The 23529-nt window shown below is 46.6% G+C and overlaps 1 protein-coding gene across 1 annotated transcript in view; it reads right to left on the bottom strand.

The window, feature by feature from the left end:
* PTK2B (protein tyrosine kinase 2 beta) overlaps nt 1–23529 on the bottom strand; it is a 137885-nt gene that overhangs the window by 60504 nt on the left and 53852 nt on the right. Inside the window, exon 2 of the mRNA XM_068974277.1 lies at nt 5855–6095. Coding sequence (XP_068830378.1) covers nt 5855–6058 — 204 coding nt within the window. The 5' untranslated portion in view covers nt 6059–6095. The remainder of the gene's footprint in view (nt 1–5854; nt 6096–23529) is intronic.

The raw sequence follows: 23529 nt of genomic DNA, 5'->3' as shown, positions 1-23529 counted from the left end.
TATCACCACCATCATTACCACCAGCACCATTATCACCACCACCAGCACCATCAACCCTTTCAAGATTACCATCACCATCGTGATCACCACCATCACCTCCATGGCTACAGTCTTAATCTAAAATACCATCATCTCTTATCTGGATCATCACAATAGCCCCCTAACATCTTCTTACATCCATTCTTGCCCTCTCCAATCTATTTTCCACTGTGTAACCCAAGTGATCTTTTAAAAACACAATCTCATGTCACTCACATATTTAAACTATATCAGTAGCTCTCCATGGAAGACGGGGTAAAATCCAAAATTGTTAACATGGTTTAGCTAGTCAACCTTGGACATCCTTTAGCCTCAAAACTAACAGGTGTATTGGTCACTTCAGGATCTTAGCGAAAGCTCTTTCCTTTGCCAGTAACACTGTTCCTCTTGCCTTTTCCTCTTTCCTTCCTTACATGAGCAAAGCCTCTCTAGAATGGTAACATTCACTGTCTCTGCTCTCCAAATGACTGCACAATGGCTTCTTCCCCCATCTCTTCATTGAAATTGACCAGAAAAAGAGCATTATAGCACCTGCTGGTAAAGTCAATGAATCTATTTTTAGCCTTATCTGACTTGACCTTTCTGAGAATCTGACAGCTAACCACTCTTTCCTCAACGTTTCCTCTGCCTTTGTCTCTCCTTTCTGCTCTCTTGGTTCTTTTCATCTTCCTCTGGATGATTCTTCTTTTTTCCTTCATTTGCCCCTCTTTGCCGACCAAGGTCTGTCTAGTTAAGGCTATGGTTTTTCCAGTAGTCATGTATGGATGTGAGAGTTAGACTATGAAGAAGGCTGAGCACTGAAGAATTGATGCTTTTGAACTGTGGTGTTGGAGAAGACTCTTGAGAGTCCCTTGGACTGCAAGGATATCCAACCAGTCCATTCTGAAGGAGATCAGTCCTGGGATTTATTTGGAAGGAATGATGCTAAAGCTGAAACTCCAGTACTTTGGCCACCTCATGTGAAGAGTTGACTCATTGGAAAAGACTTTGATGCTGGGAGGGATTGGGGGCAGGAGGAGAAGGGGACAACAGAGGATGAGATGGCTGGATGGCATCACTGGCTCCATGGACGTGAGTCTGAGTGAACTCCGGGAGTTGGTGATGGACAGGGAGGCCTGGCATCCTGTGATTCATGGGGTTGCAAAGAGTCGGACATGACTGAGCAACTGAATTGAACTGATCAGCCCCTTAGGAGTTGATTGCCCAGGGTTTCCTACTTAGAACCTTTCTTTTGCTCTTCTCATTCTCCATGGGTGATCCTACCTATTCATATGATATCCACTGCATAATGACTCCCAAATCCTCATCTCTAGGGCCTTTCTCCCTCCTCAGCTCCAAGTCCATGCCCTTCTATGAGGGTGTTTCATAAAGATGTCAAACAGAACACTCATAAAGCTGAAATCTCAGAACGCCCTTTCTTTCTCTGTTGGTATCTCAGTGAATGGTACCAACGCCCACTCAGTGGCCCAAGCAAAAGCTTGAGTCATCCTTGTTTCCTTTCTTTCTCTTCCTCCCTACATCAGGTTAATCATCAAGTTCTATTGATTCTGCCTGTTTAGATGCACTTGGATCTGCTGACTTGTCTTTGTAACCTATGCCACTCCCTTAGTTTATCCTATCCCACCTACACTACAGCCATGGCTTTCTAATTCTTCTGCCTTTCGCCAGCCTTTCCTCTCTCCTATACTTTTTGTACTTTGGTAGGAGTTGAGGGAAAACAAATCCCTAAATGATTTCTTAGAGAACTGGCTGTCCAACATATAGGAGAAAGGGTTTCTTAGGCAAATAAGAAATGACTGACTTAAGAGAACAGCCTCAGATATGCAGATGATACCACCCTTATGGCAGAAAGTGAGGAGGAACTAAAAAGCCTCTTGATGAAAGTGAAAGTGGAGAGTGAAAAAGTTGGCTTAAAGCTCAACATTCAGAAAATGAAGATCATGGCACCTGGTCCCATCACTTCATGGCAAATAGATGGGGAAACAGTGGAAATAGTGTCAGACTTCATTTTTTGGGGCTCCAAAATCACTGCAGATGGTGATTGCAGCCATGAAATTAAAAGACGCTTACTCCTTGGAAGGAAAGTTATGACCACCCTAGATAGCATATTCAAAAGCAGAGACATTAGTTTGCCAACAAAGGTCCATCTAGTCAAGGCTATGGTTTTTCCAGTGGTCATGTATGGATGTGAGAGTTGGACTGTGAAGAAAGCTGAGCACCGAAGAATTGATGCTTTTGAACTGTGGTGTTGGAGAAGACTCTTGAGAGTCCCTTGGACTGCAAGGAGATCCAACCGGTCCATTCTGAAGGAGATCAGTCCTGGGATTTATTTGGAAGGAATGATGCTGAAGCTGAAACTCCAGTACTTTGGCCACCTCATGCGAAGAGTTGACTCATTGGAAAAGACTCTGATGCTGGGAGGGATTGGGAGCAGGAGGAGAAGGAGACGACAGAGGATGAGATGGCTGGATGGCATCACTGGCTCCATGGACGTGAGTTTGAGTGAACTCTGGGAGTTGGTGATAGACAGGGAGGCCTGGCGTGCTGCAATTCATGGGGTTGCAGAGTCGGATATGACTGAGGGACTGAACTGAACTGAACTGAAGAGAACATCACTGCTGTGGCTCTTTATTAGAACCCATCATGCAGAACAGCATATTAAAGATTCTAAGAAGTCCTGTCACAAAGGAATTGGTTCAGAATTATTTAACCAAGCATCTCCAAACTCCTTCGACCATAAAAAAACCTTTTCCAGAATGTACTTCCTAACATCTTGCAGGACACTACAAACTGTTTCAAACTACAAATCTGATCATCTTACTTTACTTGAAGATATGACAGGTAAGTGGATAAACACTAAAAGACGATGATTTTAATTTTATTCTACAGGCGATTAGAAACCCCTGGAGATTCTTGAGCAGGGTAAAGACATAATACCCACACAGTCAATAACTTCCAAGGACTGAGCTCCTGCTATATTCTGGATGTTTCTCATCTACCATCTCTGATCCTTAACAATGAGGCTACAGGCAGGCATAGTCCCTAGGTGAGGGGACTGGGCCAGGTTGGCTAAGTGTTGGGTCTAAGGCCATACAACCAGTAAGGGTGGAGTGGTATAAAGTTCAAGGTCTAGATGATTTTAAAGGCATGGCTGTTTTCAGTGAGCAGGTGACATGTTGTCTCTAGGACAGATGTGAAACAGGAAAAATCAGAAGGCTGGGACATAAACTCCTAGGAGGCTACCACTTATTTTTTTGTTCTTTTTCCACCTCTGTTTTTACACTTCTCCAGATAATACTTCAAGTACTAGCCATTCTTCATTTTTTCTTAAGATTTTTTGATGTGGATCATTTTTAAAGTCTTTATTGACTATGTTACAACAGTGTTTCTGTTTTGTGTTTTGGATTTTTGGCCATGAGGCATGTGGGATCTTAGCTCTTGACCAGGGGTTGAACCTGTACCCCTTTCATTGGAAGGTGAAGTCTTCATCACTGGATGCCAGGGAAGTCCCTGAACCATTCTTTCTAAGCTCAGGTCTCCTCGCCCTTTCTGTAGGCTTTTGTATTTTTTCCCCTTAAGCACCCAGCGAGACATCAGATGGCTCCAGGAAAGCCTCTCTTTCTTGAAAGCTGTGTGTCTCTAGTGCCTGTCTGAGCCCAGATTTCTCAGCTTGATATTCTAGGCCCTCCCTTATCCGCCATCAAATTTCCTTTCTGATCTTGACTCTAGATACTTTTCTAAATATAACCCATGCCCCAGCCAAACCCAACTACCCACTGTTCAGCAGCCTCCCTGTCTTTGTTCTTGCCGTGTTCTCCTCTTAGAAAGCCCTCTTCAGTACTGCCTCTTCCAATCCACCAATCCTTTTGGGTTCCTTTTCACCATACCTCCACAGAACACGGGCTTCCCTGGTGGCTCAGATGGTGAAGAATCTGCCTGCAATGCAGGAGCCCTGGGTTCAATCCCTGGGATGGGAAGGCACCCTAGAGAAGAGGATGGCTATCCACACAAGTATTCCTGCCTGGGAAATCCCATGGACAGAGGAGCATGGGCTACAGTCCATGGGGTTGAAAAGAGTTGGACACGACTGAGCAACTTAGCATGCATGCACACCACAGAGCACATCCTAATATGATTAGTTTAACTACACGCTCTTTGGGTTTCAGCCCCAAAGGGCAAGAAGGTGCTCCAAACATGGAAATTAGATTGCCTTCTGAAATTAAACTAGTAAACCCCATTGTAGATGGCATCAGCTATCTGCAAAGATGATATACTCAAAGGAAGGCTCAAGAAGTAGAGAGTTAAGGAGATCTGAAAACATCCTTTTGGAGGAAAGTGCCTAGGACTTTCTCCTGGGACACAATTGTACACACATATCTGGAACCATAAGATGCAGACAAGGCCCTCATCAGATCAGTTATAGGAAACAGGGGGAAGAACCAACCCAGAATCAACTGTGACAATAGGCCAAGACAGAGACCTAATCAATTACATTAGGCTCAGCATGTTGAAGCACAGCGTGTGCTGCTACAGACAGAAGGCAGCCAAATGCACAGACGTGGAGAGGCTGCTGCCAGTGCCGACTGGAAGAGATGCTTTCTGAGTCTGAGAAATGGTGACTTCTGGGACATGGAAGGGTTGGTGATTACAGAACTAGAGATGGTTCATCCAGCTCTCTCAGATCTGATGAGTGTTCCCAAGATCCTCCTGCTTCCTTTGTTCAAATGACAAACCCAGCAAAGCCATCTCTGGAGAATCAGTTTGGCCTTGGCTTACTTTCGCATCATCAGAAAGGAATACTCTGAGCAGTGGAAAGTGATATCCTTGCTGTATCTATCGCAAAGGTTCAACCAGATAATGTAGAGGGGTTGATTCAGGCATGTACATAGGAAAGAAAGCAAAATGTTAGTTGCTTAGTTATGTCCAACTCTGTGACTCCATGGACTGTAGCCCGCCAGGCTCTTCTGTCCATCGGATTCTCCAGGCAAGAATACTAGAGTGGGTTGCCATGTCCTTCTCCAGGGGATCTTCCTGACCTGGGAATTGAACCTGGGTCTCCTGCATTGCAAGCGGATTCTTTACCATCTGAGCCACCAGGGAAGTCCCATGTATATAGGAGTTGTTCAATAAATGTTGCATTTAAAATTAATCGGTGTATTGCGGCTCTGCTTCTGATGACAAGCTCTCATACATTTGGTTAAGGTGAGTTAGCTTCCTGGTGTCAAGGTGCCCTGGTGACTGTGGACACTTGGATTTGCAAAACAGATTATGTGACTCTGGATGAGAATGAACCAGTTGAAGTACAGCCTCAGAAAGGGCCTGGCAACCAGGCACCTGGTCAAGGGCATCTCTAGTTTATTACCATCCTCTAAATGTCTCCACAGAGATATTTCTAAGCATCCAGGGCATGTCTGGGAAAATCCCTCTTGTTCTGTGTTCAATGCAATCACTTGTGTACTCCAATTTCATGAGAGTGTGAGCTCTTTGATATGAGAGGGAGCATGTATATCCCTTGCAGAGCCTCAAATGTCAAAAATAAGGAACAAGTTGAAATGAGATAAATCAAAGCTTGAGCAAATGACCTAGGGTTTGAAGGAAGGCTACACACTCTGCCCCCACCCCTAGAGCAGCAGAGCCTTGGAGAGGAAGCCCAGAGCTGCAGGAGGAGAGCATCCCTCTGGTGCCCACTCGTCCCTGCCATCCAGGGAGTGGATACAGGAGAGCTGTCAGGCTGAAGCAGAGATGCTCAGCCACCCAGGAAGAGTGAGGGAGAGACGGACAAATGGATGGAGCAGGTGGTGCCCGCCACACTCACCCGGATCTCGGTCTGCACAGTGCATTTAACCAGTTTGAAGTTCTTCCCAGGGTTGAAGCTGTTGCCATAGAAGCAGACCTTGAGGATCCTCACGTCTTCCTTTTCCACGTCTACTGGCACGACCACCATGGGCTCTGCGGGGCCTTCAGGCCGACGTAATGTGCCCACCTTCACTCGGCTCAGGGCCTCAGACACCCTGGACATCCTCTCTGACGGTGGCTAGGACCAGAACATCGCAGTCCTGCGGAGACAGCAGAGGGATGGCCCTGAAATGATGGTCGTGGGCCCACCTGCCTCACCCCCCAGGGGCAGCACCCGCAAGCACACCTCCTCCTACTCCTGAAGACGCCCCTTAAAGGCATCCAGCTTGGAGGATGGGGAAGCAGAAGTGCAAAGGAGCAGTCTGAATGAACATCCAGGTACCAGCCAGGGGATCTGGTGTGTGCAGGCGGGTGCTCTCTGTGAGGGGCCCCTTCTCCCCATCACTTTCCTCCTCCCACACTGGCTCCTAGGCAAGGGGCCCACATTTTGCATACGCAGCTGTGAGAGGAGGCGGCCCCAGCATGATTCCAAGGCACAGCTGAGCAGAAGAAGTGAAAAGCAAGACAGTAGAAAATAGCAGGAGAGGAACAGGGACAAGAGGGGGAGAAGCCGGGAAGAAATAGAAGTGGAAAATGGGTAGCCTGGAGGGCAGTGGGATGGGGAAATCAGAAAAGGATCCAGGTAGGGGACCAGCCGGGAGCTGATGGCTTTGCCCGTACCCACCTGCAGCTGCCAGCCTGGGTTTCAGGGCTGGCAGCCTCGGTCCCACTGGAAGTCATCTCCCAGAGCATCTGTCACCATATCAGATGGCACCCTGGCATCCCAATCTGAGAGGTCTTTCTGCTGGGGGAGGGGTGTCAAGGGGGTTAGGGGGTGCGACTGGGCCCCTAGAAGACCCAGCCCCGTTCTGACGACAGTTTGGTTGACATCTACACGGACTATAAGTATCCTAGGAATCTTCAGTTCACCCCGAATCTCAGCCAACATTGGCCCTGGCTTCTTGATCCAACAACAGCTCTGTAGGGTTTCCTATCGCTGGTCTAAAGCTATTCCTGCCTTAGGAATACTCAAAGGGAGCAAAAGAAGTCTGACACCAGACTGGAGATGCCAGCCTTGGCTCCACATTAATATCCCCTGGGAAGCTGTTAAGAAAGTATAAATCCAGACCCATGCCCAGAGGTTGTCAGTAAGGTGGTCAGGGGGAGGTCTGGCATTGGTATTTTTAAGTTTCCAAGGATGTTTCTAACATTCAGGCTAGGTTGGGAACTTCCGTTCTAGACTAAATTTAGTTCTCATCAAAACCCATTCCTACAGAGAAATCTCTCCCTTCTAACAAGAGACTGTGGTTTTAGGGGGACATTCCTAGACTAGGAGTTGGGGGCTGAAGGATGGAGTGACAAGTGAACTTATTCATGAAACAGAAATAGAGTCACAGATGTAGAGAACAAACTTCTGGTTGCCAGAGAGTAAGGGGAGGGGAGGGATAAATTGGGAGATTTGGACTGACATATACACACTACTACATATAAAATAGATAACTAATAAGGACCTGGGCTTCTCAGGTGTCTCAGTGGTAAATAATCTGCCTGCCAAGCGGGAGACGCAGGTTAAATCCCCGGGTTGGGAAGATCCCCTGGAGAAGGAAATGATAACCCACTCCAGTATTCTTGATGGGAAAATTCCAAGGACAGAGGAACCTGGTGGGCTACAGTCCATGGGACTGCAAAGAGCTGGACATGACTGAGCGATTGAACACACACCACACACCAGAATGTAATGAATGTACCACTCTGGTGGGGGATGTTGGTAGCCAGGGTGACTATGCATGTTTGAGGGCAGGGGGTAGATGGGAAATCTCTGTACCTTGATACCACTGACATTGGCACAAACTCCATGCAAGAAAAAAAAAAAAAGTGTCAGCCCAACATGGAACATCCCAATCTGTAAAGAGTCTTGAACCCTCCTGGCTTAGAGAGTGTCACCCCTTCCCAAGCTAAGATGCGGTCATGACAGGTCCTGGAGGGACTTAAGAGTCTGGGCAAAAGACCTCAGTCCAGAAAGGTGGTACCCACATCTCTGATGACACATGGCAACTCCCTCAAGGGCATCCGAAACCACCAGCTGTCAGTACAGATCTGCAGTGAACTGCCAAAGGAGTCCCTCCTGAACTCTCTGAAGCTGAGTAACTGAAAGGTGTTCTATAATCAAAGCCTCAGTCACCTGCCTTTGGGGTCTTAGGGAAAACAGCCCTCAGCCTCACGCATGGTCTTCTCTCCCAGCCCACCACGGCTGATTTCAGTCTACCAACGAATGGCAGTGGACGCAGTGTGGAAGACAGGAGAATAAGCCACTGACTCTAGCTCAACCGGCCTGTCCTTCCAGACTTTGCCTGATTACTTGAATCTCTCATGGACAGCTTGCCTCTGGATTTTGATGATCACAAAATCCTCTGGCTCTCCATGTGTGAATCAAAACCCCTGCCTTCCAGTCCAGACCTGGACCGCAGCCTGGTGACCCCTTCTCCCTGCGTCCCGGCCAGCCCCAGACCCTGTGAGCACTGGCAGAGCAGAGACCATCCCACCACCCTGGGAAGAACCCTGGCAGTGAGCCAGTGTGGGCTCCGGGCTGCCTCCCAGCCCCCAGATCTGCCCAAGTCAGAGCCAAAGAATAACAAACACAAGGAAATGGGCTCAAATTAAAACAGGAAAAGTTTTGATTGGCTCTAAGAACGTCTTGGACAAGAACTGCCAAGGGCACTGATGGAAGCTGAACAGTCTTTGCGTCCCTGAAGACTTCAGGAAAAAAATACAGGACACTCTTCCTGAACATGAGACATTCACCTGCCTGAAGGGGGCAGGGGGGAAATTAGGAGATTTATTTATTTATTTTTAACTTTTTATTTTATATTGGAGTATAGCTGATGAGATGGTTAGATACCATCACCAACTCAATGGACATGAGTTTGAGCAAACTCCAGCAGATAGTGAAGGACAGGGAAGCCTGGTGTTCTGTAGTCTATGGGGTCGAAAAGAGTCAGACATGACTTAGCAACTGAAGAAGGATAGCTGATTAACAATGTTGTGATAGTTTCAGGTGGAGAGTGAAAGGACTCAGCCATACATATACATGCATCCATTCTCTCCCCAAACCCCCTCCCATTCAGGCTGCCACACAACATAGAGGAGAGTTTCTTATGCTATACAGTAGGTCCTTGTTGGCTATCTATTATAAATATAGCAAGGTGTATACATCCATCTCAAACTCCCTAACTATCCCTTCTTCCCATCCTCTTCCCTGGCAACCATGAGTTCATTCTCTAAGTCTATGAGTCTGTTTCTGTTAGAAAAATATCCTCTTGTTTTTGAAGATGTTGCAAGGTAACGTTACATCTTACTGAACACACACTGTGTGTTAGGGAGCTTGTGTAAGCAATTGTTCATTCTCTAGAAGGAGTCTGCAGGATAGGTAATGTTAGAGACGTCCAGTGAGGTGACTTTGTCCAGATCACACAACTGGTAAGGGCAGAGAATTAAGGCTGCCGAGTTGCCAAAGATTAGAGGGCCCATGGTATCACGTCCTGCCAACCAAGTGTCTGGCTCTGCCACCAACCAGCCCTTGTACCTTGAGACGTCAGGCTGGGATGGGACAGAGTTCCCAAACAGCAGCTGGCAGGTGGATGATGGCCTTTGGTGATATTTTGCTGTGTCCTTGGAAAAATAAGAAAAAATAAGGACACTATGGAGGATCCATCATAAAACTCAATGTATTTCATTTGAGGCGCAGGGGCAGTCTTCATTCTTTGTCTTTCCACCTTTTTTTTTTGGTTTGGTTTGGTTTTCCAATGTTCATTAATTTATGAGATGACAGTAATAGCCTTTGGCAACTGACATTGAAGTTGGGCCTCTTGGGCAACCAGACTTGAGGTGACACTGGGAGTTCCAAGGGTAAAAGGCAAAGTCTTGAGGATTGGAAGTTCTGCCCTGGATTCAGGGAGCAGAGACAGGGCACCATTAGTCAGGAAGATGGCACAGTATCAGGAAGAGAGCACAGACACCTGACTCATTTGGACCTGGTTTAAAACTCATGTCCTCGGGGCTGCCATGCTGCACAAGTCTGGGGCGGTACTCACGAGGGATTTCACAGTTAGGCAGTGTGGTGGCCTTCAGTCTCTGCTGCTTATCAGCTGTGTGATCTGGACAAGGATATCTCTCAAGACCTCAGTTTCCTTTCTTGGGATAGGAGGCTGACATTACCTATCCTAGAGAATTTTCTGAAAAATCAGAGATTACTTAGATAGATTCCCTGGCACGTGTATTTTTTTAAATGCCTGTGACTTGGCAGAAGAAAGAACCAGAAACCCAATACCAGTGTCTGCTTGTAAAAGATTAAACAGGGCCAGTAAGTCCAGGCTCAGGGGGTTGTGACAATCCTTCCTATCTCCAGTACCAGTGCCACCCACTCCATCTACCTTGGCACCGGAAAAGATCACCTCCACCTCCAACCCTCTGCTCACACTTAGAGCCATCGTCTGTTCTGTACATGGAAGGAGGCCCCCCAGGACACAGTTGAAAGGCCAGTCCTCTGCGTCCAGCAGAAGCCAGAATGTCATGAGACACACACTTTATTTCCACTCTGTCTCTGAGTCACTTCCTCTTGCCGTTTCCACATCAACAAAATGGGGAACACATGCCTTTCCTCTGCAGAGGCCTGCTGAGAACAGCCACTTAACGAATTGGCAATGACCTTGCAGTCTTGGGGAGCCAGGCCTGTGTTTCTGGGAAGCCGGGCCCTACTGGCTTCATGCAGTGCCCCTCCCCAGCCCAAGCCCTTTCAAACTCCCGTTCCCACTGGGTGGCAGCATTCTGCTCACCCTGGGGAAGCCCAATCCATCACTTGTTTAATCCCTTCCCCTCCTCTCCAAGCACCCCTCCCCACTACCTTGCAAAGGAAGGACCCAGGAAGGTTGTGATTAATGCCAGCTCTAATTCAATGTCATTCAAAAAACCTCTACTGAGACTCTATCACATTTTCAGCCTGCCACCTCCGCACACATTATCCACTCCGGATCATTTTCTTACCAGCACTTTGTGACCAGAGGTCACCTGACTGGGGCTGGCTCTCGGGGGGTGGGAGACCTGCCTTTTCTTGTTCACAGAACCTCTGTTCTCTCACTAGTTCAAGGGCTCTGAGCCCTACAGCTGGGCAGAGCCTTTTTACCTCCTGGTGACTTCTGGGTGCCCCTGTTTCCCCAACCCTTCACGAAATCCCCCTCCCCTCGCTTCTAACTGGCCAGTTCATGAGTGATTTGGGCTGGCTGGTTTTTCTCCCCCTCCCTCCCTTCCTTTTTTCTTTCCTTCTTTTTCTTCTTCCCCTCTTCTCCTTCCCCTTCCTTCCCCCCACTTTTCTCTCTCCCTTTCTGCTTTGCTATGTTTCAGAAGGCATGCCAGAATCCAGAGATAAGAAGATAAACAGAAGAAAGAAGAGGGTCCCCATAAGCAGGGACTCATCCAGTAAAAAGGAAAAGGATTAAGCAAAGCAGCCACAATGTGATACAGGATCTAATGGGGTCTCCCCTAGGTGTCAGAGGATCAAAGAAGAGGACTTGCCTCTGGGGCCCTGGGGTCTCAGGAAAAGGAGACACAGTAAGATCAGGAAATCATGTGACATGATACAGGGCTGGCCAGGAGGGTCCTGAAGGGCTGTTGGGAAATGAGATGAGGTGGTAGCAACATACCACCCTGTGGAGAGGCGGATTTTCATTTAGAAAATAGAATTTGGGCCATACAATGAAGCATAGGTGAGAGACGGGAGGCAGGAGGAGAGGCTCAGATAATGCCTTTGTATGAGTTTCACAATGGGCTTCCCGGGTTGCTCAGTAGTAGAGAATCCACCTGCCAATGCCGGAGATGCAGGTTCTGTTTCTGGGTCAGGAAGAGCTCCTGGAGATGGGAATGGCAGCCCACTCCAGTATTCTTGCCTGGGAAATCCCATGGACAGAGGAGCCTGGTGGACTACAGTCCATGGGGTTGCAAAGAGTTGGACACGACTTAAGTGACTGAGCATGCACATGAGTTTCACAACCAGCAATCCAGAGGAAAGATGGCTCAGTTGCAGTGTTTGTTGATTTCTCTCGTGTAAATGCTTCTGGCATCTCTGTTTTCAAGCTACCAGTGTGACCTCACTGACAGCAGACTCGGGGAGAGAAGGGTGTCTCACGCTGGTCCCAGCACTGCAGGGCTTTATCAGGGAGAGACCTGGGGGTAGGATGGGGGCAGAGACTAGAGCACTTGCTTCAAGCCCACCTCTGACCCTGGATGTTGCCTGCTCTTGGCAGTGATATGGCCAGCCAGTACTGCAAGATAGCAACATACTATAAGCTGTATGGAAGCACAGAATTTTTAAAATATACGTAATTATTGTATTTATTTGTCTGCTCAAGGTTTTAGTTGCAGCAGGCAGGATCTTTGACCTTCATTGCAGCATGTGGGAACTTTAGTTGGGGCAGGAGAACCCTTATTTGGGGCATGTGGGATCTAGCTCTCTGACCAGGGATCAAACCCTGGCCCCCTGCTCTGGGAGCATGGAGTCTTAGCTGCTGGACCACGAGGGAAGACCCAGAAGCACAGAATGTTAAGATTAGCTCCTTTTTTCAAGGAACTTCTGTTTCCCTCCAGTTTCCTAAAAGTTGTAGTTTTCAAAGCCACACCCTGTCCTCATTAACCATCAGCTAAATTCTCCAACTTCTCCACTATGAGTCCCAGTCTCAGGCTTTTCCTTCTCTTCCAGCTTTCAGCTCCAGCAAACCCCATTTCTCTTTTGGTGCGTGCTTAAGTGTTGGTTGTTGGGCTGGGAAATTTGGCACCATGATGAATCCATGCTCCATTGGGTGTTTTGAGCTCTTCCCCATTTTCCTGAGAAGTGAATGAGGATGCCAGATGACAAGCAGGTGAATTCACAACTGGTCAAATGGTTTCCCCAACAACTGATCAAATGTCTGTGTTAACCTGAGGACCAATGGCTGTTCAAACTGGCCCTTGTTCACACCGCTGCACTTGGCTTTAAGGAGTTTGTGGTTGTCAAACAAGAAGCACCAAGATCAGCACAGGATTAGGGGAGATTGTGGCTCTGGCTGAAGGACCCCTGACATCTGCACAAGAGGGAAGACATACCAAGGGGAACAGAATGCAACAGTGAAATGGGCTAAATGTGAAGTTCTTCATGTAGAGAAAAGAAAATCTCCCTCAATCTGGGATGAGGAAGATGTGGTTGAACAACAGCATGGGTTAAAAAGTGGGGCTTAAGCTGTGTCACCATGAAATAGCTGCCAAAAAGTTAACACTGTTGGGGTTACTAGAAAAATCCCTAATATAAGGATGGTGACTTCCCCCCGGGGCTCTGCATGGGAACAACTGCATCTATGGAACTGGTGGTCTAGGGCTCCTAGGTTTGATAGGCTGTGTTCTAAGATGAATCTCCCAGGACACTCAGAACCCTGGGAACCTGGAGGGCCAACCCTGAGGCTAAAGGCAGATGAGAGTCCTGGGAAGTGAGGACTGGATGGCTGGTTTCAAATAGTTGCAGGGCTGCCATGCAAGAGATGGACTCACTAACCCCATCCAGGTCATTGTTTCTAAAAAAGTACAACAGGGACTTCCCTGGTAGTCCAGTGGTTGGGACTTTGCCTTCCAAAGCAAAGGGTACGACTTCAATCCCTGGTTGGGGAACTAAGATCCCACATGACTCGCGGCCAAAAAACCAGAACACAAAACAGGAACAATGCTGTAACAAATTCAATAAAGACTTTAAAAAATTATCCACATTAAAAAATATTTAAAAAGTGCAACAGACAGATGGGAGGAAAGAGGGTCTTTATACACACATCATACCCTCTGTGCACCCATTTCTGGACTGTTTGCACCATCACTTGCTATCTTGTTGCTCTCTCCCAAGGCAGACTTCACTCCCATTTGGAGGATGAGGAAAAGTGATCAAGTAGCTTGCCTGGGGTCACTGTTGTTAAATGGCAGAGGCAGGACCAGAACTCAGAATTTCCCATCTTAACCCAACAAACAAAGCCCACAGCCTGAGTCCCCTAACTCTGTGCTTTGTCTCCACACAGCAAGTGATTCCTGTGCTCAGGTGGACACTGCTTTTCTGATATCCCTAGAATTCTGCTCAGATGAAAGCTCACACATAAACATCAATTTCCAGCCCTGCAGTGCCAAAAGGGATACTTGCCTTTTGATATATTAATATTATAATCATGGTGTATAGAATTTTATCTTTGATGATACAGTTAATAAACAGAAAAAAATTGACCATGAAAAGAACACTCAAGTTTTTTTATTTTCAACTAGATAGTACAAACCCAGGTCTGACAGTATGGGTACTGTCTTCTCATCTAGTACCACTTGAAAACAACCAAAACATCCTCCTGAACAAGCTTCTCCACCTGACAGCCTCCAATATGCTGCTCTTTGCAACTTCAGTAGACACTACAAATTTGCCTTTTGTACACCAGATATCCAAGCCATTAAACATGCTGGTGGCCCCAGTCTGTACACTGCAGTGATTGCCTTTCACTTTAGTGAAGTTAGATGCCCTGCCAAGTAAACAGGATGCTACCTGTGTGTGAAATGACTTGGGAAAATTAAAAATAGAGGGGAAAATCTTCAGCAGTTAAAAATACTAATAAAAAAACACTTTGAGGCACCACTACAAACCTTTTAAACAAGCCAACATAGCTGGAGAAAACAATACAATCTTATGTTTATGGACCTGAAATAAAACTAGTACAATTGCCAGTTGATTCAGAACCAGCTTCCTGAAGAATAAGCTAGCTGAATAGAAAACAACTGATGAAGGGCAGGAGACCTAGACAGAAATTCCTCCAGAGAAGACAAGAGGACATGAAGAGGTGCTCAACATCACTAATTATTAGAGAATGCAAATAAAAACTGCAGTAAGGCATCACCTGACACTGGTCAGAATGGCTAGCCTCAAAAAGTCTATCAAAAATAACATATGCTGGAGAGGGTGTGGAGAAAAGGGAACCCTCCTACACTGTCGGTGGGAATGTAAATTGGTACAGCCACTATGGAGAACAGTATGGAGATTCCTTAAAAAACTAAAAATAGAGCCACCATATGATCTAGCAATCCCACTCCCAGGTATATATCCAGAAAAGATGAAAATTATAATTCAAAAAGATACATGTGCCCCAGTGTTTAAAGCAGCATTATTTACAAAAACCAAGATGTGGAAGCAACCTAAGTGTCCACTGACAGATGAATGGGTCAAGAAGATGTGAGATATACGTATATATATATATATACACATATACATATACATACACACACACACACACACACAATGGAATATTATGCAGCCATAAAAAAGAATGAAGTACTGCCATTTGCAATAACATGGATAGACCTAGAGGTTATCATACTAAGTGAGATAAACACAAATATATGATATCATTTATCTGTGCAATCTAAAAAACAATACAAATAAACTTATTTATAAAACAGAAACAGACTCACAGATGTAGAAAACAAACTTATGGCTGCCAGAGGGGAAAGGGGGAGAGAGAGGGATAAGTCAGGAGTTTGGGATTAACAGAACCACCTTACTATATATATATATATATATATATATACACACACACACATATACATATATATAAAATAAACAACAAGGGTTTACTGTATAGCACAGGGGAACTATATTCAATATCCTGTAATAATCTCTAATGGAAAAGGATCTGAAGAAAATACACAATATACACACGCACATATATGTATAACAGTCACTTTGCTGTATACCAGAAACAAATACAGCACTGTGAATCAACTATACTTCAAAAACAAAAACATAACAAGTAACTGACATAGGCTGACATGGCTGTTCAACTTTGGGAAATGCACACCCCACATATTTAAAGAGGAAGCAAGGATCACGTGCACAGAAATGTTCATAACTGTAATATTTATAAGAGTAAAAGTGAAATCAGAACAAAATGCTCAGGGAAATGCTGAGGGGGAATTCTATCTAGGCAATATCCATAATGATAAACCCCATTTAAAAACATGAACAGTGGTAATTCATGAAAATACTGGGTTGGCCAAAAAGTTCGTTTGGGTTCCCCTACAACATCGTATGGAAAAACTTGAATGAATTTTTGGCCAACCTAATGTTTATATTAAAAATATTAAGTGACAGGGAATGGGGCTTATGTACAGATCATAACTATGTAAAAATACATTCTGAATTACATACAGTAAGGACTGATGCTAAAACTGAAACTCCAATACTTTGGCCACCTCATGTGAAGAGTTGACTCACTGGAAAAGACTGTGATGCTGGGAGGGATTGAGGGCATGAAGAGAAGGGGATGACAGAGGATGAGATGGCTGAGTGGCATCACCGACTTGATGGCCATGAGTATGAGTGAACTCGGGGAGTTGGTGATGGACAGGGAGGCCTGGCATGCTGCAATTCATGGAGTTGCAAAGAGTCGGACATGATTGAGCAACTGAACTGAACTGAACTGCAAAGACGTTAAGATCTTTCGATGTTAGGTTGCCTTCCCAGGTAGCTCAGTGGTAAAGAATCCGCCTGCCAATGCAGGAGACCCGGGAGTCTAGGGTTTGATCTCTGGGTTGGGAAGATCCCCTGAAGGAGAGCATGGCAACCCACAACAGTATTCTTGCTTGGGAAATCCCATGGACAGAGGAACCTGGTGGGCTATAGTCCACGGGGTTGCAAAGAGTTGGACACAACTGAGAATGCACACACTGTCTGTCTCTCTGGTTAAATGTAAGCAAATATTAAGTGGCTCCCACAAGGCTAGAAGCTGGCCCTGTCTCTCCTTCCGACCTCCAGCTCCCCTTCTGATGGTCTGACTTTCTTATTTTCTGTGCTCTCCACGTAGCCCAGAATGGCCAATCTTCCTACCCCAGAGCTTGACTAGAGAGCAAACAGACCCCATATCTAGATGTCAGCATCCCACTCAAAGCAGGAATTGGGGTGAAAAGGCAGAGAGGGAGTGCAATAAAAGCTACCAAGAGAACCTGGAGCTACAGAAAGTTAGCCTCAGGCCAAGACAGTCCTCCAAGAGACCAGAGCACATGGCAAGACCTGGTGGGGGGCTCTTTGCCACAGGTCTCTAGCCTGAGCCCGTGTTCTCTTCCTTCTCCCCTGCACACCCGTGGAAGGCTCACTTCTGAGAACCGGCAGCAATTCACATAAAGCCTGTTCAGCCCTAACAACAAATTGAGGAGGGCAGCTTAGGCTGAGCAAAGTGACTTCCCCAAGGTCACAGGGGAGGCAGAGACCAGATGGGATTCCTCATTGTCCTGAGGGCTCTGAGTATGGGCTCTTGACTGCCATACCCTGCAGTAATTGTGTCTGGGACTACTTGGGGAGGAGGCCTTGGCACACAGACAACACCAGAGTAATTCCTTTTGGGGCTCTGAATTCTAATGGTGAAAACAGTGGACTATTTGACCCGACACATAACACCTAACAGCACTTGAACTCTGCCTTCTTCAGCTGGCTGTGAGCTCATGTGCTAATACACGTATGGATAAAGATTCTCTCCTTGACCAAACTTTAGTCTGCCCCTCTGAGCCCCTCTGCTCTATTAGGCCTGGATATCAGCTTCTCTGTTCCTGTCTTTGTAGAGTCCAGATTTTAGTAAGAATCTCACTAAGCGGATTTAGTCAGAACTCCCTACTTTCTATAGCTCCCTACTCCCACTCCCAAGGTAACATCTGATTGCTGTAGCCTGCCTTCAGAAAGAATCCTGTTAGGTTAACTTAGAAAAGAAATACCCTGTCCTCTTACTCTGTCTATCCACTGACCCCCATCCCCCACTATGGTTCTTGGCAATAATTTCCTCTTTCCCTTGTTTGGTTTCAATTTCTTTCCCCTACTGCAAAAACCCACTGTAGTGGTTCCCTTGAATAAGGTCTGCCTTACCATTCTTTAGCGAGCCTCTGAATGTTAATAGTTTTGCTTTAATAATTTACATGTGTAAATATCCCAAAGCGTGGTGGCTCAGTGGCAAAGAACCCACCTGCCAATGCAGGAGACTCAGGTTTGATCCCTGGGTAGGGAAGATCCTCTGGAGAAGGAAATGACAGACCACTCTAGCAGTTTTACCTCAGAAATCCCATGGACAGAGAAGCTTGGCAGGCTATAGTCCATGGGGTCACAAACAGTCGGACACGACTGAGCTACTAAAGAACAAGACATCTCATCTTAGTTTCCATGAATGAAGACGCCCTCTGTGCTGGGGCCCAGTCATCTACTTTTTAAATCACATACTAGGTGATTCTGATACATAACACTGAGGGTGTAGAATAGCTGGTTTGGCCTTTGTCTCCCTGGTGAGCACTTAGTTTCAGAGAGACTAAAATCTGAGAACTCTTGGCTGAACCCCAGGTCTTCCCATTCCCAGGCTGCAGGCTCCCACTAGCAGGGTGGTGTCTGATAAACACTTGATGCAGACAGGTCTCAGTGAGTTATGATTCTTAAGTGTGGGGCCTTCCTGGCTGTCATTGAGACTGAGTGCAAAGCACAGTAACTGGTTTCTATTTCATTTCTTGTTGTTACCCAAGTCTATTATTGGGAAATGGACTGAGCGACAAGAGACAGGTGGCTTCAGTTATTCAGAGCTCAGAAAAATCAGAAAATTTGGGGGAACTCTGGTCTTTGAAAAGTCTAGCCACTGTAGTTCCAAGGGAGGGAAACCCTCAGTGCAGTGGCAAGAAATCCCCCAGCTTACACCCCTTCTCTCACTATCTTCTCAACCACTTCTCAAAGTGTGGTAGGATTTTTTTTCCTCCCCTGGTTAGAAAAATAAAACAAAATACAAAGGGAAAACCCAAGCCAAAATTTCCTGAGCCCAAAAGGTAGCAAAATTACTGTTAGCCTTTTACAAGGGCTATGCAAGGAAAAGGTCTCATGTACCCAAAGGCAGGCATACAAACTTGATGCCAGGTGGCCAGGCTAGGATGGGGAAGAACTGACCCTTAGGGACCCAAGTTTGAGTCATGATTTGAGTAGGAGGCCCTGAGAATGGGGGTTTATGGGCAGAAGCTCAGCAATGTGCCATCAAAAAAAATTAGAAAAAAAAAAAAAAAAAAGGAAAGGAAGGAAGGAAAAATGAAAGAGAAAGAAAGGAGGAGCCTCGTATTTCTCCATAGTTTTGTCTTTCTCACCCAGGTATAAAATTTCACTCATATATTACTTCTGGTCTGTTCTAAAAAGTATTTAATAAAGAGACAACTTAGGCATATACAATTAAAGTAATGTAAAAAAAACCTCCAAAGATTCGATGCATATTCGTTACACAAATATATATGCTCCCATGGTTACAACTAGCTGCATGCAGAAAAGGAGACAGAGAAATTAAAATGGTTGTGGTAAAGAGGTAAGTAAGCATTCTCTTTTAACGCGTTTGATTCCGGTGATACATTTTTCTCAAGAATCATTTGGGCTACCTCCCGAGGCATAGTGGACCCAAGCCTGAAAATGTTGAGGATCCCACTACCTACTTCCAGGCGTTTGTGTTCCCTAGAGGCCAGGCAGGGGTCAGAATCCTGGGGTCTGGGTCTATAAAAGTCGTGGATCTCCTCCCTGCATGTCGGATGTAAGTCTATGTTTGGCATAACGGTCCTTGGCCCTTTCTTCCTTTAGCTGGTCTTTCACTGAGGTTTCCAAAGCACACAGGAAGTCAGAAAAAAGAACAGCAACCCACTCCTCCACAGCATCACCACAGATGAGAGGCAGTGGGGGTGGGGTGCAGAGCACAGCAGATCCCAGAAAGGGCCCCGTGTCAGAGGAGGGGCGTGGGGACCGGTAGGCCCTCCGTGCCCCACAGGGCAGGATGGGAGACGGCAGAAATAGGTGGGAGGGTAGCAGCAGGGGTTATGTCCACAGCCAGGTCTTGTAGGGCCTCCAGAGGAACCCAGTTCTGGTACCTCCCTCCTTCTGTTGACGGAGAATTTTCTGGTTACCTCACATACACCCACAAAAGCTATAGCATGTGAATTCTTTTCAATCACATCTAACTTAAATGCCAAAGAAATGCTTGGTTAACTACGCCAAGTCACCTCACCTGCTGGGATCCCATTTTTCTCATCTAAAAAGTGAGGGGATTGGGTAAGAGGAAGATTTTCCCCAACAAACTCTAGAGCACGAACATTTCACTTTAAAAGGGGTTCCTGGGGTGACTCAGCTCATTGTTTGGCTGAAAATGCTTCCATTTTTGCAACCCCCCACCCAAGTCCTTTTCAATGGCCCTGAGTTCCAGGCTAGAACTGCTGGATAGATGCCTCCCAAAGGGCCCTCTTAGACGGAAAAGTCTGGAAGCTGAGGTCATTAGTCCCGAGGAGAGAACCTGGGTCACTGAAACAAGGGCAGGGAGGGGTAAGTCATGAGTACAAAAAGAAAAGGAATGATCTGGGATATTGATGAGCGAGAAAACATAATGACTCTGATTATAAGCTCATTGGTGGTGAGAACCAGAGCTGAAGGGGCTCATAAATGACATATTTTTACCTCTTCTGTCTTATTTTTACCTCACCTCTAGGTGAGGAAACTGAGGTTGGAGATGTCAAGTGACCTTCCCAAAGACACAGAGCTGAAATCCTGATGTGGGGGAGCAGAGCAGGGGCCCTTTGATGCGTCAGCCACAGAACTTGGGGGGCCTGAGTCTTTGTCAAGAGGTCCATCTCACCAAAAGGGAATCCCCTGTGGGTGCTAGAGACCAGGCGACCCCATAGGGACTGACTATGTAGGTGATGCCAGCCAGGAACAGGGTTAAACAGAGGAGGACTCTGCCTTCTAGAACCTTATGCATCTCCTTCTAACACTTCTGTGTTCTTTACCTTGCCCTGCCCATCGTGCACAGCCCTCTTGGGAGAGCTTTCTTGCTGCCCAGAAAGGAAGTCTACATTTCAATGGCGACCTAAGCCAATGACTTAGCGGTAAAGAATGTCCCTGCAATGCAGGAGATGCAGGAGACATGGGTTTGATTCCTGGCTTGGGAAGATCTCCTGGAGAAGGAAATGGCAACCCATTCCAGTTTTCTTGGGGAGAATTCCATGGACAGAGGAGCCTGGTGAGTTACAGTCCATGGGGTCGCAAAGAACTGGATACAATTGAGCGACTAACACTTTCACACTTTCAAGCTAGAAACACTCCCCCCTCACACAGGTAATCGAAAGTAACAGTCCACAGAGAACTTGTCCTTCTCCTTCCTCCTCTCTCTGGAGGTGGTACTCATCCCTTTACAGAGGAAGAGACACTGGCTTAGAAAAGTTAAGGTCCATGGCTCAGCTGGAAACAGAACCGAAGCCTCCCAATCAACAGCCAAAGGAGGCCTTCCGGGAGAACAAAGTTCATATCATGCTGGAAGGAGCACATGTTTGGAGGTCTGTCCTGGTTCAGGCCACTCATCTGGGACAAATTCTGTTACCTCTCTGCATCTCAGTGTGCTCACTCACAAAATTTAGGTATGTTAATACTATCTTCCCTAGAACTGCTGTGAAGAGGAATTAAAAAAAACTATATATAAAAGCATTTCATAGGGGCTTCTCTGGCAGTCCAGTGGTTAAGAGTCTGTCTTGGAATGCATAGATTTGATCCCTGATCTGGGAAGATCCCTCATGACACAGAACAAATAAGCCCATGCACCACAACCACAGAAATTCAGACGCTCTGGAGCCTGTGCTCCACAACAAGAGAAGCCACCACGATGAGAAACCTGCACACAGCAACTAGAGTAGTCCTGCTGTCTGCAACTAGAGAGAGCCTGTGGGTAGCAACGAAGAGCAGCGCAGCCAAAAATAAATATATAAATAAAATGAGTGAAGGACAGGGAAGCTGGCATGCTATAGTCCATGGGGTCGCAAAGACTCAGACATGACTTAGCAACTGAACATTACAACAATATTAAAAAAAAAAAAGCATTGGGGAAACACTAAATCCTCGAGCTTTGGTCGTAATCATACCTATTCCACAATCCCTGGGTTCCTTGAAGCATCTGCACAAACATTTCTGTGACAAGGACTCATTCCTGTCAAAGAAACCCATTTGTCCTGTGTTGGGGCCAATTTCAGTACTAGAGAGGTTTTTCCTGTGATGCGTTAAAGGCACTTTTCTATATCAGTAAGTGCTGGACCTGCCTCGGAAGCTGCTAATCATGAGCTCTGCCCCTTCACCTATCCTTGGCACAGCCAGTCCTGGTTCCAAACACAAGGCTGCAGGGAAATAGGGAGGTTTGCAGGACTCTTCGATCATTCCACACCAGAACCACCTGCTGCACATACACATCTTAATGCCAAGAAACCCATAGAAATCAAATGGATGAGCTATGCCAGCACCAGTGTGATGGTAACTGGACACCTCCAGAGACCACTCAGCCTGCAGACTTGCCTGACCTGAGCCTGCCCCAGGTGCCAGGTCTCTGGATCTAGACTTAGGTTCTTAGGATTTTAGAGCTGCATATGTGTTGGCTCAGATGGAAAAGAATCTCTGTACAAAGAAGGAGACCCGGGCTCGATCCCTGGGTCAGGAAGATCCCCTGGAGAAGGAAATTGCAACCCATTCCAATTTTCTTGCCTGGAGAATTCCATGGACAGAGAAGCTGGGTGGGCTACAGTCGACGGGGATGCAAAGACAGACGTGACTGAGCGACTAACTCTTCACTTCATGGGTTTTGAAGGGCTTCCCTGGTGACTCAGCAGTAAAGAATCTGCCTGCCAATGCAGGAGACATGGGTTTGATCCCTGGGTCGGGAAAATCCCCTGGAGGAGAGAATGGCAGCCCACTCCAGTATTCTACCCTGGAAAATTCCATGGACAGAGGAGACTGGGGGGGCTACAGTCCATGGGGTCACAAAGAGTGGAACATGACTGGACGGCTAAACAACAACAACAAACAGACTTTGAAGACTAGATCTTCCCCATGGCCTTGGAGTCACCGATGTGGCTCCTGGGGACATTCAGTCCACTCTGAGCACTGGTCCCTGCTCATCCTCGAACTGGGGTGGCAACCATACCTGCCCTCTTTAGTCCCCATAGCACCCATTGAGCAGACTCACCTCCCACTATTCTCAGCTGTCAACATTGCCATCACGACTGCCATCGTTTTTCAAGTGTCTAATTGTACATGGCCGTGTGCCAGGTGAGGGGAATAAAGAACCCAGAGCAGGGGCTGCAAGCCCGCAGTCCTTCTGAGGGCGAACAGCTGGTATGGGCAGAACGCTGAGCCTGATGTGGATGGACACAGTGCACTTGTTGTATACACTGGGCTCAGCGGGGAGCAGGGCTAAGTGCATAATGGGGGGTGGGATTCGGGTTGGGGGAGGCCCACTATGGGAGAGACATGTGGGCCAGAGCAGAAATGCAGCCTCAGGAGACAGGGCTATGGGCTTCCTGTGCTGAAGCCCTCCCCACAGGTCCTCAGATGTGACTGCATTTGGAGATTTGGCCTTTAAAGAAGTAATTAGGGAAAAGTGAAGTCAATAGTGGCTCAGTGATAAAGAATCCATCTGCCAGTGCCGGAGACATGGGTTTGATCCCTCGTCCAGGAAGATCCCGTGGAGAAGGAAATGGCAA

The sequence above is a fragment of the Capricornis sumatraensis genome, chromosome 6, assembly GCF_032405125.1.
Source record: "Capricornis sumatraensis isolate serow.1 chromosome 6, serow.2, whole genome shotgun sequence".
Lineage (NCBI taxonomy): Eukaryota > Metazoa > Chordata > Mammalia > Artiodactyla > Bovidae > Capricornis > Capricornis sumatraensis.
Note: the sequence above shows the minus strand (reverse complement) of the source record. Positions and strands in the feature narration are given on the sequence as shown.